The 16,506-nt window shown below is 41.7% G+C and overlaps 1 protein-coding gene across 2 annotated transcripts in view; it reads right to left on the bottom strand.

The window, feature by feature from the left end:
• LOC143279904 (uncharacterized) overlaps positions 1-16,506 on the bottom strand; it is a 32,352-nt gene that overhangs the window by 4,738 nt on the left and 11,108 nt on the right. The window contains exons 6-11 of one of the 2 annotated variants that reach the window (XM_076584222.1): positions 15,619-15,691; positions 13,844-13,929; positions 9,760-9,861; positions 8,904-9,068; positions 3,488-3,612; positions 2,624-2,714 (exon numbers count right to left, since the gene is read on the bottom strand). In XM_076584222.1, the coding sequence (XP_076440337.1) occupies positions 2,624-2,714; positions 3,488-3,612; positions 8,904-9,068; positions 9,760-9,861; positions 13,844-13,929; positions 15,619-15,691 (642 nt within the window). The remainder of the gene's footprint in view (positions 1-2,623; positions 2,715-3,487; positions 3,613-8,903; positions 9,069-9,759; positions 9,862-13,843; positions 13,930-15,618; positions 15,692-16,506) is intronic. The other variant, XM_076584223.1, reaches the window with a different exon arrangement.

Here is a 16,506-nt window from a genome sequence, read left to right on the forward strand (position 1 = left end):
CTGTGTCCTCAGTGATTTCGTTGTCAGTGTCGGTCAGCTGGCACATGGTCAGGACTCGCTTTCCTCTCCACTGTAAACACCCTCTTCAGCGGCCGAATCTATTTCTAGTTTATCGGGATAGGGTTCAAAATCACTATCCGACAAACCAACATTATCTCCTTCAACATCGGAGCCTTCAGTTTGGATCATTTCCAAAGTAGCTTCAATGCTGTGTTGCGTTTGACCTCTCCTACCATGTCGAACACTTCGACGCGACACCATCTTGTCAAACAATTTGCAGAGCTGACCGAGGGTATGCTTCGTTGTCGTCTGCTAATGAGTGTGTCACTGCACACACGCTGTGTGTGTGAATGAAAAGTTGGCCGGAGATAACTTAAGAATCAGTTCTGCTTTTGAGTTTCGTATCCAACACATCACTCCAACAGCGCGACTTTTCAAAATCCAAATCCGCATATGCGGACATTGGCATCGAACACTTTTTCCGATGATATCCGCATATGCGGACAATGGCAGCAAGTGAGTTAACCTTCCCTGACCTTAGTCTGGTACCCATTCACAACTGGGTGGAGTGAGGAAAGCACTTTCACAAAGACAATGCATCCTGCCAAAACACAGCCTCAGACTGATCGGTCCAACACTCCAACACCTAACCAATTTTCTGATCTCGCCTGTCCGGCCCTCCATCAACCTCCCTTTAAAACTTTTCCCTTACCAGTACCAATAATACAAATAACATCTGAATGACGCTCATGCTTCCCATACAGAGAACTCATGGCGTTTATAATATCAGTTTTATGTTCGTAAATATTCATGCATTCAAGAATGATATACCATACAAATGTCTACAATCACCAGTAAGTGTGATGCACCACAAAACAGAATTCCTTATCCCACTACATCACACACAAACAAGCGAACGCCCACAAAAACACGCAAGCGCACACACCGGTGGCAAAAGTCCAAGAAGCCCACAAGTAAGACAGACAGTAAGCTGAAGGGAATAGGTGAGTTTTGAGAGACTTTTTACACTGAACTTGGGAATCCATGTGAAGGACTGAGAAGGGCTAAAGCTACAGAGGCTGTCCTGCCACTCGCATTGCTAGCTCCACTTTTTTTCTCTCTCTTTCACACACACAAGGTAAAGGACAAATCATGTTCCACTAACAGTGTTGTCTGTCCAAAACCATGCAGAGCAAGAATAACAGCAGGGAAAATGGACATCCACCAGCCCCTGAAGATGCCCAATGGTCAGTGGGAAAGACCTCAATCCATCCACACAATATACAGCATCACAACAGCCACAAGTTCATAATGAGCAAACGCTTAAAATAATTTTCATCAATCTTATTTAATAACTCCAGTAGGTAAATTTCTGCCAAACATGATAATTGGCCAAGCAGACTGGCTGACAACCTAAATGATGGCCTTGAAAGCTTCTACAAATGACCAGCTTGGATGCAAATGGCTGTGGGTTATGTGCATGTGTGTTAACCATTTCGCTGCCAGGAAAATAAGATAGAAGTAAAATCTATTTGCCAGGGTATTTTCCAAAAAAAAAACGGGTATAAATTTTCAAAAAATTCTGTGCTCTTTGTTATCGGAGAAAGACCCATAAAAAAGAAAAAAATTCTGAAAGGTAAATGAATAAAGAATATAAAACATGTGATGTTTTCCCATTTTATATATTTTCAGTGACATGCTGTTGTTTCGAAATCAGTGTTTTGTTTTTTTTATCACATTTTCAACTTGTTCATTACAAACATTAGTCAGGTAATTTGCACTAAAATATATTTTCTGGACAAATGGATATCTGCACACACAAAATCATACTTGAACAACCACAATAAAAAGTTTTTAAAAAAGAGACAGATACACAACGCATCGTGACTTCTCCAAGTGATAATATGGATGTGAGGCCAAGCCCCCTCAGTCTTCATCCCCTCCTCTTCACTCCTCTCACACAGTCACTTTATCCAGTTCTCAACAAACTGCGATGGCTGAGTGCCAAGAAAATTGATCACACTGTGTCCTGCTAATAATTCGGTCACTTTCTGTCGTTTGCTACAGCTGTATCTTGGCCACTCTCTTGACTGCTCCCTTTATTTTCTATCAAATCGTCCTATAAATGTTCATCACTGTCTTCTCCTTCAAATTTAGGCTTCAATTCTTTGAACATCAACTAAAGAAAGCAATCTTGGTTGATTTAGTTTGCCACGATCGCATGTCTTGAGCATGGCATCAGTCCGACATTTTGTTGTTCGAGCGAGGAGAGGAGCCAGGCAAACACTGCGGCCAGTAACCCAACCAAAATATTCAAATAAAGGACTGCCTCATGACGTAGATGGTGTTTCTAGCTATGAATAGAATCTAGAGAGATTCCCCAAGCTAAAGCTACCAGTATTTTTGTAACGAACTGAATGCAAACCAGGGAAAAGTCTGAATATTTTGATGACAAGTTATCTCCTCATTGTGGCAGCGAAGCGTACATGCTTGCGCTGACGTGTTACCTTGTCATATAGGCAGCCTAGGGGTTAACATAGCTGTTGTGTGCATGTATGACCGCATGCACCAATGGGACAGCACTGAATATTTACGACCACCTCCATCTCTCTCAGTGTCTCACCTTGCCAGAGCGCTTCAGGAACTCTCGTTTCTCATCCTCTGTGATCAACTCCGTTTCTGCCTGTGGATCCCAGCCCAGAGAGAACAAAAATCTGCACACACACACACACACACAATCACCCCATTCAGAAATTCCAACATGGTCTTGGTCAACAGTAAATAGAAAATCCCTGACATGGCGTATGCATTCTGCTCATGTTTCAAAGTTACGTGCAAAGTCAACGTGTTGCACATCAAGCATGGTGTATGTGGTCCCTTTTGTATGAGTCATATCACATCCCAGTGGCATGCTTTGTTTTCAGTGTACCAGTACTTTTGTATCATGTTGTATTATCAGACCTGCATGTCAGCTTGTGTGTGCGTGCATGATGGTGTGCATGTATCTAATGCAGCATCCCCTCTGATCTGTCAGACATAACTATCCCCTCCACAAGGAACTCAAAGATAGTAACTTCTCCCAACTCTTTACAGGAACAATTTGAAACATTTTTTAAAACTTTTTTTTAAGGAACACTCACTCACAATAGCACCAGTATGCATGCAATATAACCCCCACAGACACTTGCAACAAAGTCAAATTGTGTTTTGAATTTGAAGACTGGCTGTTCAGCACTGTTCAGTCTTCTGGTGCTGTGCTGGCATTTCTTCAGCACCTCATCACTGGAGCACACTGTAGTCAGTCTCACAAAGTAGGCATGGTGACCCTAGCTGGCCCAAAATTAGCTCCTGCAGTTGGCAAAATGTCAAGGAAACTGGGACAGGTAATAACAAAATCAGGACCGTTGCTATCACTGGGAGCTAGAGAGGACAGGTATTCAAAATTCCCAGGTAGGGACAATACACTAAGGGGTTAAGTGGTACTCACGAATATTCTCGCTCCATGGAGGAGGAGAGGATCTTAATGCTGCCATTGCACTGCTGGTCCAGGTCCTGATCAAGCTGGAGCTCACTGACCCCGTTCACAACCTCTGCTTCCTCCTCCCCCTTCCTCTGTTCAACACAAACATTAATCTGTTCAACACATTTCTCTGTTCAACACAAACATTCCTCCGTTCAACACATTTCTCTGTTCAACACACACATTTCTCTGTTCAACACACACATTCCTCTGTTCAACACACACATGTAACACAGCTAACTGACCCTGTTCACACTTCTGTTCAACACACACATTCCTATGTATAACACATTACTCTGTTCAACACACACATATAACACAGCTAACTGACCCTGTTCACACCTCTGTTCAACACAAACATTCCTATGTACAACACATATATTCCTCTGTTCAACACAAACATTCCTATGTACAACACATACATTCCTGTTCCACACACACATTCCAATGTACAACACATTCCTCTGTTCAACACACACATGTAACACAGCTCACTGACCCTGTTCACACCTCTGTTCAACACAAACATTCCTATGTACAACACATTCCTCTGTTCAACACACACATGTAACACAGCTAACTGACCCTGTTCACACCTCTGTTCAACACACACATTCCTCTGTTCAACACTCACATGTAACACAGCTCACTGACTCCGTTCACACCTCTGTTCAACACAAACATTCCTATGTACAACACATATATTCCTCTGTTAACACAAACATTCCTATGTACAACACATACATTCCTCTGTTCAACACACACATGTAACAGCTCACTGACCCCGTTCACACCTCTGTTCAACACAAACATTCCTATGTACAACATATATTTAGGTAGGACCACTTAAATTTTGAACTTCAACATATCTAAAAACTAATTACACCATTGGAAAGAACATAAAAAACTAAGTTCACATGCAAATTTTCATTGCATTATACCCAGTAGTTTTTAAGAAAACGGCATCTAAAAATGTGCAAAAATGACGCGTTTTGACAGATTTAACAAATTGCTATTTTTAGACTGTCATAAAATTTTAAGATGAAGACTTACCACATTGTTCTTTGCTGTACTTGGTACCACCAATACCTAGTTTATGCTGAATTTTTTCTGGCCTACTCAAGAACATGCTTAGAGAGAGACAGTGCCTCCAAAATAGCAAAATATTCAGTTTTGTCAAGTGTCAAATGGCCTGATTTCACAGTGATAACATGCCGACTTATGATGTTGATATCTCAGAAAATTTTCATGCTACAAAAACATTTCAGATATGTGCATGTTCAGAAAAGCATGTAGAATACAGTTTTTTGGAAGACTTAATGCTATCAGAAATGCAAATAACAATGAAAACAGTCACAAAGCATATGGGTTTTAGTAACAAATGAGCAAGTTTTTTACAATCATGATGATACTATGCTGTCAGATATCACCAGAGTAATTGTAAATATGCATATTTGACATAACAGAAGTCAGTCATTTCAGCATCCTTGATTTGCAGTTCCCTTTCTTTTTCACTCAGTTTTGCTTTAAGAAATGACACCTCCTCTGTCGTTCTTAGTTCCTGTGTGATAATGTCCTCATTTTTTTCTTTGCTGCATGCTGGCTCTGGGTCTGAAGTAGGAGGTAGTTGTTTGACAGTTCTTTGCTTTTTCCTGCTGCCTCTGATGACCTCTGCACTTTCAAAAGGAAGTTCTAAAAAATCTTGAAGTGCACTCTCTCCCCCTGGTTTACTTCTGTTTTTACGCAGGCGAGCCTCATCTGCTCTGAGCCTCCCCAGTTTTAATTTGAGCTGCTGGGTTGGTGGCAAATCTCTGACCAGGTGTCATTTGTGCAATGTTGCATCCTTTATCCTCAATATCCTGCCTAAGTGACATACTTCAGACACAAGACCAATAGGACAACTGAGTAAAGCCTCACGGTCCTCTACAGTTCCTTTCAAAAGATCTGCACGTGTAATTCCAAACTTCTGACAGGAGGGGCCAGGGAAGATGCATGAATCTTCCCTTTCTTGTAAAAAACATTCAGCACCACTGATCGTTTCACACTTGCTAAATTCCTTAACAGTGCGCTCAACTATTGACACCACACGTGGAAAGGTACACTCTGGGAACAATTTGTGTAGAAAATGTTCTATTTCCCCCCAGGTTTTGTTTTCTTGATGCTTTAACATATTTAACTGCATCAAGAGTTTGTTGCTGAATGGAACCTGGGGTGCTGATGGTGGTCTTCCTCGTCCACTGTGTGCAACAGTCGCCCTTAAGGCTTTATACTGATCATCACCTGAAATACACAGGCATGAAATTTGAGACAGCTCTCATGCTTTAAAATCCATTTCATGGATGCTTTTGCATATATATCATTTATATATGTGTGTGTGCATGAGTGTGTGATGAATGTGCACTGATACATGATCTACTAATTTCATTACTACTCCACTGTAATGGTTTCACTTAAATTGATGTAAGTGTTATGTAACAACATATCTTAAACTTATTTCATGTTGACTAATCATGTAAGTTATTTATTCTTTACATCATTTACACACACACATACACAATAACTAATCCATACTCAGGCAACCTCATGTATGCATGCTACATCAGTTCAACAGACACTAACTCTGTGCATACACACTTAGCATATAAGATACATACTAATGCGCGCAAGCACGCACGCATGCACGCACGCACACACACACACACACACACACACAGACGCATGAAATTGTCTTGGCGTTTGACGATCAGAACAGAAGTGGAAAGATACACGTGTTCCCATGCTGTCCGACGTCGGTCACAATATTAAACCATCAATCCGCTCTCAATAACTCAAAACCCTTGTACAACAAAAAATTATTGAATAATCCGACAATTCATCTTCTAGATACAGCTGTCGATCGCGGTAAATTTTCGAATAAAAGATCATAATTGTGCTAAAAAATAACGTGACTGACGAAGCGTTACTGTTCCCGGTTACACATCAACACTGCTGAAGCAAAGTTGTTAGGATTCATCCAAACCCACAAAAATATAAAAAAATACTACTTATATTTATTTTCAAAATAAACAAACTGAAAAAATTGTGCTTCTCACCAACCTGTAAGTTGGCGTGTTTTCCATTCTTCAAACGATGATGACGAGAAGACGGAGGCTTCTTCGATCGCCGCCATGGTCGAGCTGCGCTGCGGGATCCGAAATCGATCACTCGTTTTTCTTCCAAAGCGCGTTTGAGACTCTTTCTTTATAACAAAGCCATGAATTGCACTTGAAAGTGCATAGTTTAAACTTTCTTTTCTTGTAATTTGCTCGTGATTTGAAACACTGGTTCGTATGTTATAGGGTCGCAAACATCAGTCTCACACTTTCGCTGCGACTTTCAGATCGACTTCCTATGAAAACCCCAACAAATTTCTAACCAATCAAAACGTGAGAATCCTGGCTTTCCAGTGACATAGTTTCTAAATTTATACATGGCCAATCAATGCAGCGCGAAGTGATCGAGTGACACACATGATATTCAGCTCGCGCGGCAAGCACGGCGGAGTCTGTCACCGCAGTAAAAATCGACGCGACACCCTTTGTGTTTGAACGCCCGGCGCATACCAGTTTGACTCGAATGATAAAAACAAATACCACAGGAAGATAGATGAAAGAATGAACTTTATTCCAGTATAAGATTGGTGTTATTTAATTAAGTTTGTTAGTGAAACGAGCGAGTTGAAAATGGTCAAATTATGGGTCTGGACTGCACTGTTAACCACAGCCACAGTGGCCGACGGACCTACCTAATATATTCCTCTGCTCAACACAAACATTCCTATGTACAACACGTACATTCTTCTGTTCAACACACACATTCCTATGTACAACACATTCCTCTGTTCAACACACACATGTAACACAGCTAACTGACCCCATTCACACTTCTGTTCCACACACACATAGGATCCTATGTACAACACATTCCTCTGTTCAACACACACAATGTAACACAGCTCACTGACCCCATTCACACTTCTGTTCAACACACACATTCCTATGTACAACACATTCCTCTGTTCAACACACACATACCTGTAACACAGCTCACTGACCCCGTTCACACTTCTGTTCAACACACACATTCCTCTGTTCAACACACACACACATGTAACACAGCTCACTGACCCCGTTCACAATTCTGTCCCACACACATATTTCCTATGTACAACACATACATTCCTCTGTTAAACACACGCACATGTAACACAGCTCACTGACCCTGTTCACGCCTCTGTTCCACACACACATGTCCTATGTACAACACATACATTCCTTTGTTCAACACATACACATCTTACATAGTTCACTGACCCCGTTCACAACCTGTTTCCTCCCCCTTTCTCTTACAACACACACATTCCTCAATTGATATAACACACACAAAATGACCAGCACCACATGACTTATTGGGGCCACACACACACAAAAACCAGCATCACATGACACTGGGGTCACACACACACATACAATGACTAACACAACATGACTTGAAGTCACACACATACACATAAGAATGACCAGCACCACATGACTTACTGGGGTCACACACACACATACAATGACTAGCACCACATGACTTACTGGGGTCACACACACATACAGAATGACCAGCACCACATGACTTCTTGGGGTCATACACACACAAAGAATGACTAGCACCACCTGACTTCTTGGGGTCAAACAAACACATAGAGAATGACCAGCACCACATGACTTCTTGGGGTCAAACACACACACATAGAGAATGACCAGCACCACATGACTTCTTGGGGTCACACACACACACATACAGAATGACCAGCACCACATGACTTAATGGGATCACACACACACACAGAATGACCAGCACATGACTTCTTGGGGTCACACACACACAATGAATGACCACCACACACAGAGAATGACCAGCACCACATGACTTCTTGGGGTCAAACACACACAGAATGACCAGCACCACACAACATATTGGGGTCACACAAACACAGAGAATGACCAGCACCACATGACTTGTTGGGGTCACACACACAAACATATACACAGAGAATGACCAGCACATTACTTCTTGAGGTCACACACACACACAGAATGACCAGTACTACAAATGGCTTCTTGGGGTCACACACACACACACTGAATGACCAGTACTACAAATGACTTCTTGGAGTCACACACACACACATACACAAAGAGAATGATCAGCACAACATGACTTCTTGGGGTCACACACACACACAGAATGACCCACACCACCTATGACTTATTTCACAGTGTATAAACTGCTTGTATTAATTAACTGTACACCCATGTTTCTGTCAGGCAGTTTTCATCCCGCTGCCCCTCACCACGTTGTTGTTGCTCTCCTGGTGATCGGCCACACCATTGTGCATGCCGTTCTCCATGTCTTTGCGTAGAGTCTTAAGGAACTGGCTCTTCTTGTCCGTGGGCTTGGGGCGAACCATCTGTGTGCTGAGGATCTCCTTGGCAGGTGTGGGGCTCTGACGCTGGCCCTGTCACCCACACCATACCATACCCTGAATTTCTTCCCCCTCACTTTGATTTGTTGGGGATATTTTATATCCAACTTTCATGACTCAACTCACCCACACCACATCAAATTTTCTTCCCTCTCACTTTGCCTTGTTGGGGTTATTTTAATATCCAACTTCACGACTCTACTGACCTGACTGCTGCTGACCAGTATGCCAGTCACTGAAGGACTGTCATCTCAATGAGGTCAGTATGCCAGTCACTGAAGGACTGTAATCTTACTGAGGTCAGTATGACAGTCACTGAAGGACTGTTATCTCACTGAGGTCAGACTGCCCTGCTCTAGCCAATCAAATGCCATCAAGGACTAATGCTGCCAGTTTTAGAAAGGAGAGGTGGCACAGAAAAATGAATGAACAATGCTATTTGACCTGTCTTTACTGGAAGCCTGAGTATCATTTCCAAAACAGGTTCAACAACACTGTGTTTTTGCCTGCATTTAAAATGAAGGAAATGTTGAAACAAAATTTTATATCAGAGTTTTAACTTCTTCATAATGACTTAAAAAAACAAACAAAAAACCACCACCACCCAAACAGAATTATTGTCAGTGATGTGACTATGCTTCTTCTTGCACATATACAAGCAACAAACCAGAGAACTGTCCACCCTGATAACACAGGGCTAACCCAGACACCCCCCACTACTGACCTCTCTGCCCGACCCTGATTTGACAGAAGCCAGAGGGGAGGCATCTCGCACACTGCCGTTCAAGCGTACGCTGTCACGACTGTCCTTACGCATGCTTCCACTCTGTAACAGTCACACAGCCTGCCCATCAGGCACTAGGCCAACAACATGCATTCTGTCTTTTGACCTGTCCGGCACTACCCCAGCAACATACATACTGTCTTTTGGTGTCAGTCATTACACAACAACAACACACACTTTCTGTGTCTGTTATAAAAAGAAACCAGTTTTATGTCAGAAAAAAGGTTAAAGGTCCCATAACCTTTTGCTGCCACAGGGGCAGTGAATTCATTTCTGTGTTTAGGGCTAGGCATAGGATGGTGGGGCCCCATCCTTTCCTTCCACCCTTTTAACCTTCCCCAAACAAGGTCCAGTACCCATTCACAACTGACGAAAATCAGAGGAAACTGCCTTTCCCAAGACTATAACACCATCCTGATCACTGGTGAACACTGATCAGAAGTCCAACACCTTTTCATGTATTTATATACTGATCTTTTTATCACATGAAATGCTGGTAATTTATACTGATGCTTCTTGTTATTTGTTTGCTATGGGTGATGTAGATGAATTAGCCAAATGTTTTTGTTTTGTTGCTTTGTCATTACAATTAATCTAATTGGGAAGGAAGCAGCCCATCTTTTACCATCAGAGCAAAAGAGGTCAGCAGACATATGACAGAGGTGGGTGTGCCACTGTGTTCTCATCACCTCTGCAGTCCCCTCAACATGTTTGGCAGGCCACATAAACACAGAGCACAACCACACACACACACATAGAGCACAACCACACATACACACACATAGCACAACTACACACACACAGGGAGCACAACCACACACACACACAGAGCACAACCACACATACACACACAGAGCACAACCACACACACAAAGAGGACAACCACACATACACATACAGAGCACCACACACACACACACACACACACACACACAGCACACACATACACACAACCACACACACAGCACCACACACACACACACAGAGCACAAGCACACACACTCTCTCACACACACACACACACACACGTCCAAATGCAAAACCTAGTGAACTGATCCTTCTAACAGAATTACAGCCAAGGCTGGCGAAATTTGTTCAATGTTTCTCTTCTTAGTATGCTCATGTTTACGTTTATGTTTCATAATGTCTTATAAACTTTAAGGTTTTATGACAATAAAAAGTATTCTATATTTTGTTCTATTCAGAGCACAACCATACACACACAGAGCACAACCACACACTCACAGAGCACAAACCATGCATACACAGAGCACAACCACACACACACACAGAGCACAACACACAGCCACACACAGCACTACCACACACACACACACACACAGCACAACCACACACATACATACAGAGCACAACCACACACACACACACATGGAGCACAACCACACACACACAGCACAACACAACACATAGCACAACGACACACACACACAGAGCAAAACCACACATACACACACATAGCACAACGCAAACACAACACAACCATATATCCACACACAAAGCACCACACACACACAGAGCACAACCACACACACACACAGAGGGCACATCCACACACACAGAGTATGTACTGGAAACCTTTTTAAGAAAAAATATAAATTCTGTTAAAACAACATTTAAACAAGCTTAGATTAAAACTAAGTCAAAACAAACATCCCACCACAAAAATTAGGTTTCTATGTGTATTAGAACCAAAGTTACAGTCAATTGAAGTTAATTAAAATTAAGCCTTTCTGCGTGTCATTTTGAGCTTTTGGACAAATCTCCAATTTTACAGAATCACTGCATGTATACTAAACAACGGAGACAGCTAAAAATTAAGGAAAATGATATTTTGTTCATAGTAAAGATGCTTAAAATTTTTTTCCAGCTATATTACCTGATCGTTTTATTGATACTGAGCTATAAAATCCAGTTGTTTTTTTGCAAATTCTCACACAGCAAAATTTGTCAAAATAGCAACAGATGCAGTTTCATCATTTATCAAGCTATTTTTAAGAAATAAAGTGATTTGTATTCAGCTGAGCAAGGCCTTTAAAATGGGGTACAGCAATAATTCAATTTGAAGAAATTTTTTTTAGATCTATTTCATATGATCTCTAGGATTTAACATTAAATTCTTCTTCTTCTTTTTTTTTTTTTTAACTGGACAGACACACGTATCAAGTTGCAGGAAGGATGATGTTCTGGAAAAACAGAATTTTTTGTGTGTAATAATTTGTGTTTTGTAAATAAAAGTGAAACCGCTACTATATAATATGTCTGCTGATTAATTTCATTTCAACAAACAGCAACTTAGCATACTTATCATTAATTCCATCTTGAAAATAAGAAAAAACGATCATCACTTTAGTTAGATTTGAAACGAGGTGTGGCAGTATGGGGTATTCCCAGTGACTGAGCACTTTCATGCACTGATTTATGAAAAATACCCCCTCTTAAATGTTAATCGATGATATAATCAACAGTGCGATAGTAAAATCAAATGAACTCCAAGGTTTCAGAACCGACCAAGCTCATTGTTGAAGTCTGGCTCTGCTTCTACTGCCATTTTGGCATCCGAATGATGCACAGCCGCTCTTTCGACTCAGAGCTTGTCTGCACCAGTATTACCACGTGGTAGTTGGGTATACCTTTTGAAAGGAAATTAAAAAAGCTTCTCATTAATATCTATGATTACTACTGTACTTATTACCAATTTTGAGAATTTTAAGTTTAAAGTCAAGCGAAAATCGTATTTTACACGTTGTTTTCACAATATGTGGTTTTGCAAGCCGAACGAATATTCACTGAAAAGATGGGTTCAGACAAACACAGCTCTACTAAAAATAACTCTGTAGATCAGATGGGACAGGCAAGCCAAGCAAAGAAAAGAGAGACACGAAAACCAGTTGATGCGATCTGTGTCGGAGTGGTCGGCCACGACGTGCAAGAAGCCTTTCGACTACCCCTGATTTTTACTCTTTTATTCAACAAAGATAAAATACAGATGAAAAACAAAAACAGAACTGGAAAGAGGAGAAAGTGAACTTATTTCCATATAAAATGTATCTTTATTTCTTAATCATCACTCAAGTTACAGGCTTGGGGAAAATGACGTTTTTTAGTCTTTGCTTCAGTTTGACGAGTGAGGCTGCTGATACCTACACAGAGCACAACCACACACACACACAGCACAACCACACACACACACACACTCACATAACCACCACACACACACACAGAGCACAACCACACACACGCATACACACAGAACACAATCACACACACACATATAGCACAACCACACATACACACACAGACAAAGCACAACGCACATACACAGCACAACCAAGCACACACACACACACAACCATGCACACACACACCACAACCATATACACACACAGAGCACAACCATGCACACACATAGCACAACCACATACACGCACAGAGCACAAACCACACACAGAGCACAACCACATACACACAGCACAACCACACACACACACACAGAGCATAACCACATACACGCACAGAGCACAAACCACACACAGAGCACAACCACATACACACAGCACAACCACACACACACACACAGAGCATAACCACATACAAACACAGAGCACAACCACCCACACAGCACAACTGCACACACAGCACAACCACACACACAATCTCACAGAATCACCACCCACACACACAGAACAACCACACACACACACACAGAAAACAACCTCACACACACAGAACAACCACACACACACATTGAACCACCACACACACACACACACTGAACAACCACATACACACACAGAACAACCACATACACACACTGAAAAACCACACATACACACACTAAACAACCACACACACACACACACTGAACAACCACACATACACACACTGAACAACCACACATACACATACTGAACAACCACACACACACACACACACACACACACACACAGAACCACCACACACACACAGAGGTGGAGAAAGGGTGTGATGGTGCATACACACTGACCTTGCTGGGCATGACCTTGTAGAGGGTGGAGGCTGAGCTCTTCCCTTCACTGCCTCCATCGTCAAACCTGGACCTGGGGGGGTTGTCTGCAACATGCACACCACTCACTGACACCTTCTGTCCTCCTCAAACACATTGGGCTTTGCTGTACTGTTAACTGCCATCATGTTATAAAAGTACTTACCAACAAAAATTGGTGTACTTTCAAAAAAAAACACACAAAAAACCAAACAAACAAAAAAACAACAACAAAAAACCAGCAACAACAAAACGTGTCTTTGACATTGACTGACAAAGTAATTTAGTTCTGTTTGGTATGCCTCCTTTCCATTGCTTACTGTCACACCCTGTCATGCTACAAGGCCAACAGTCACTGTCCTCAATGTCATGCTGTTCTATGGTACACTGCAACATGCCCTGTCATGTTGTTCTGCAGTATGTCCCCAATGTCATGTTACTGTTCTATGGTACACTGCAACATGCCCTGTCATGTTTTACAGTCACTGTCCCCAATGTCATGCTGTTCTATGGTACACTGCAACGTGCCCTGTCATGTTGTTCTGCAGTATGTCCCCAATGTCATGTTGCTGTTCTATGGTACACTGCAAATATGCCCTGTCATGTTTTACAGTCACTGTCCACAATGTCACGCTGTTCCATGGTACACTACAACGTGCCCTGTCATGTTGTTCTGCAGAATGTCCCCAATGTCATGTTGCTGTTCTATGGTACACTGCAACGTGCCCTGTCATGTTGTTTTGCAGTCTGTCCCCAATGTCATGTTGCTGTTCTATGGTACATTGCAACATGCCCTGTCATGTTTTACAGTCACTGTCCCCAATGTCATGCTGTTCTATGGTGCACTGCAACTTGCCTTGTCATGTTTTACAGTCACTGTCTCCAATTACATGTTGCTGTTCTAAAGTACACTGCAACATGCCCTGTCATGTTTTGCAGTCATTGTCCCCAACCTCATGTTGCTGTTCTATAGTGCACTGCAACATGCCCCCTTCATGTTATGTAGTCATTGTCCCCAATGTCATGTTGCTGTTCTATGGTACACTGCAGCATGCCGTCATGTTATATAGTCATTGTCCCCAATGTCATGTTGCTGTTCTATGGTGCACTGCAACATGCCCTGTCATGTTTTACATGTCATCAACTCTTACCTGTTCTGGGTGGGGTGAGGAATGAGTGCATAAAATCTGAACAGTCTTTTGACAGTTTATGTGTCACTAAAAATAATAAACATTGCCAAAAATTTGTTGAACAATTTTTGTGCTCATCTCAAGACAGCAACTGAGCCTCAAGAACAGACCCAAAGATTGATTTTCTTCAGTTGTGCTGTGACCAAAGCACCATGGCCCCTTGTCTTAACATTTTACCCCAACACTATCCATCCAGCAACCATTCAATCCCAAAACCTGAACATACATTTGTGATATTATGATTATAATCATTTGACAGTAACAGCCCCAAACATGACCCAAACATGCACATTTTCTTATATGCTCTGACTACATAAAGCTCCATGTTCATTCAGATCTTAAACATTTATTCCTGTCATACTTGCTCCTGAGACAAACAGATGTGTGGTGTAGCCTATATGGATAAGTCTGCACACTATGACACCTCCTTGAAACTGAAACTGAAATTGAGAGAGATACTCCTGCATTTCAGAGACCAACAGACTGAAGTGGACGCTTCCACCACCACCACCATCCCCATCTGCCCACCACCCAAAGAAGAGCAAAGTGAGACTCCAAGTAACCTACCCCAAACACCTCCACTACTGGTGTGCCTTGAAGACCTGTTGTCTGTGTCATCATCTGCACCATTCAATGATGGCTGCACACAAACCATTGCATACTCATCATTCATAAACATTATCTGTTTCTTTGTGGCAAAACATAAACCACAATAATTCTTTTTCTTGTCAGAATGATATGTTCAGATGGCTAAACAAAAACTATCATACAATCGAGTAAGACAGCAAAGAAGAGGAGATATTGTTTACATGTCATAACAATAATTCATTCTTATATAGCGTTTTAATACAAGCAGAAGCAAACTCAAAGCACTTTACAAATCTATTTCTTAAAATAATGAATAAACACTAAAACAGTAAAACTGAGATTTTTAAAAATGTAAAAGTAATCAAAACACATTCATTGGTTCTATAAATTGACAGTTGACAAGACCGCCTGGTACATATCCTAAATGCAAGAACATGCATGTGAACCTGCGTAACTCAAGTGTCCCTGGAATCCAATGTCATAAAGTTAGTATGTGCACTGACCAAAAGGGATAGCTCTAAAGCTGTGTCATCAGGACACTGTTTACAGGGTTTGTTTTGTTTTGTTTTGGAGCAGGATGGGACCTAAAATTCGGGACTCCTTTCAAACGATGGCAATTAAGACAATGCAGTTGAGATGGTCCGTTTAGGTTAGGGATGATCTGACACTGTATCCAAGCATCAACAAGGCCTGAGAGATAGTCACCTACAGGAAATAAGAGCAGCACTCACAAAGATACATGTGTGAAGGGATGACCCTAACTGTGTGGTCACAGTCTTCCCACATCACACTCTGATGGGACTCACACCAATGTCCTCCCTGTCATTAGCGCTGATCCTCTTACAAGCAAGAAACTTTGACCACCAT

This window comes from Babylonia areolata, chromosome 3 (genome assembly GCF_041734735.1).
Source record: "Babylonia areolata isolate BAREFJ2019XMU chromosome 3, ASM4173473v1, whole genome shotgun sequence".
Taxonomy (NCBI): Eukaryota; Metazoa; Mollusca; class Gastropoda; order Neogastropoda; family Buccinidae; genus Babylonia; species Babylonia areolata.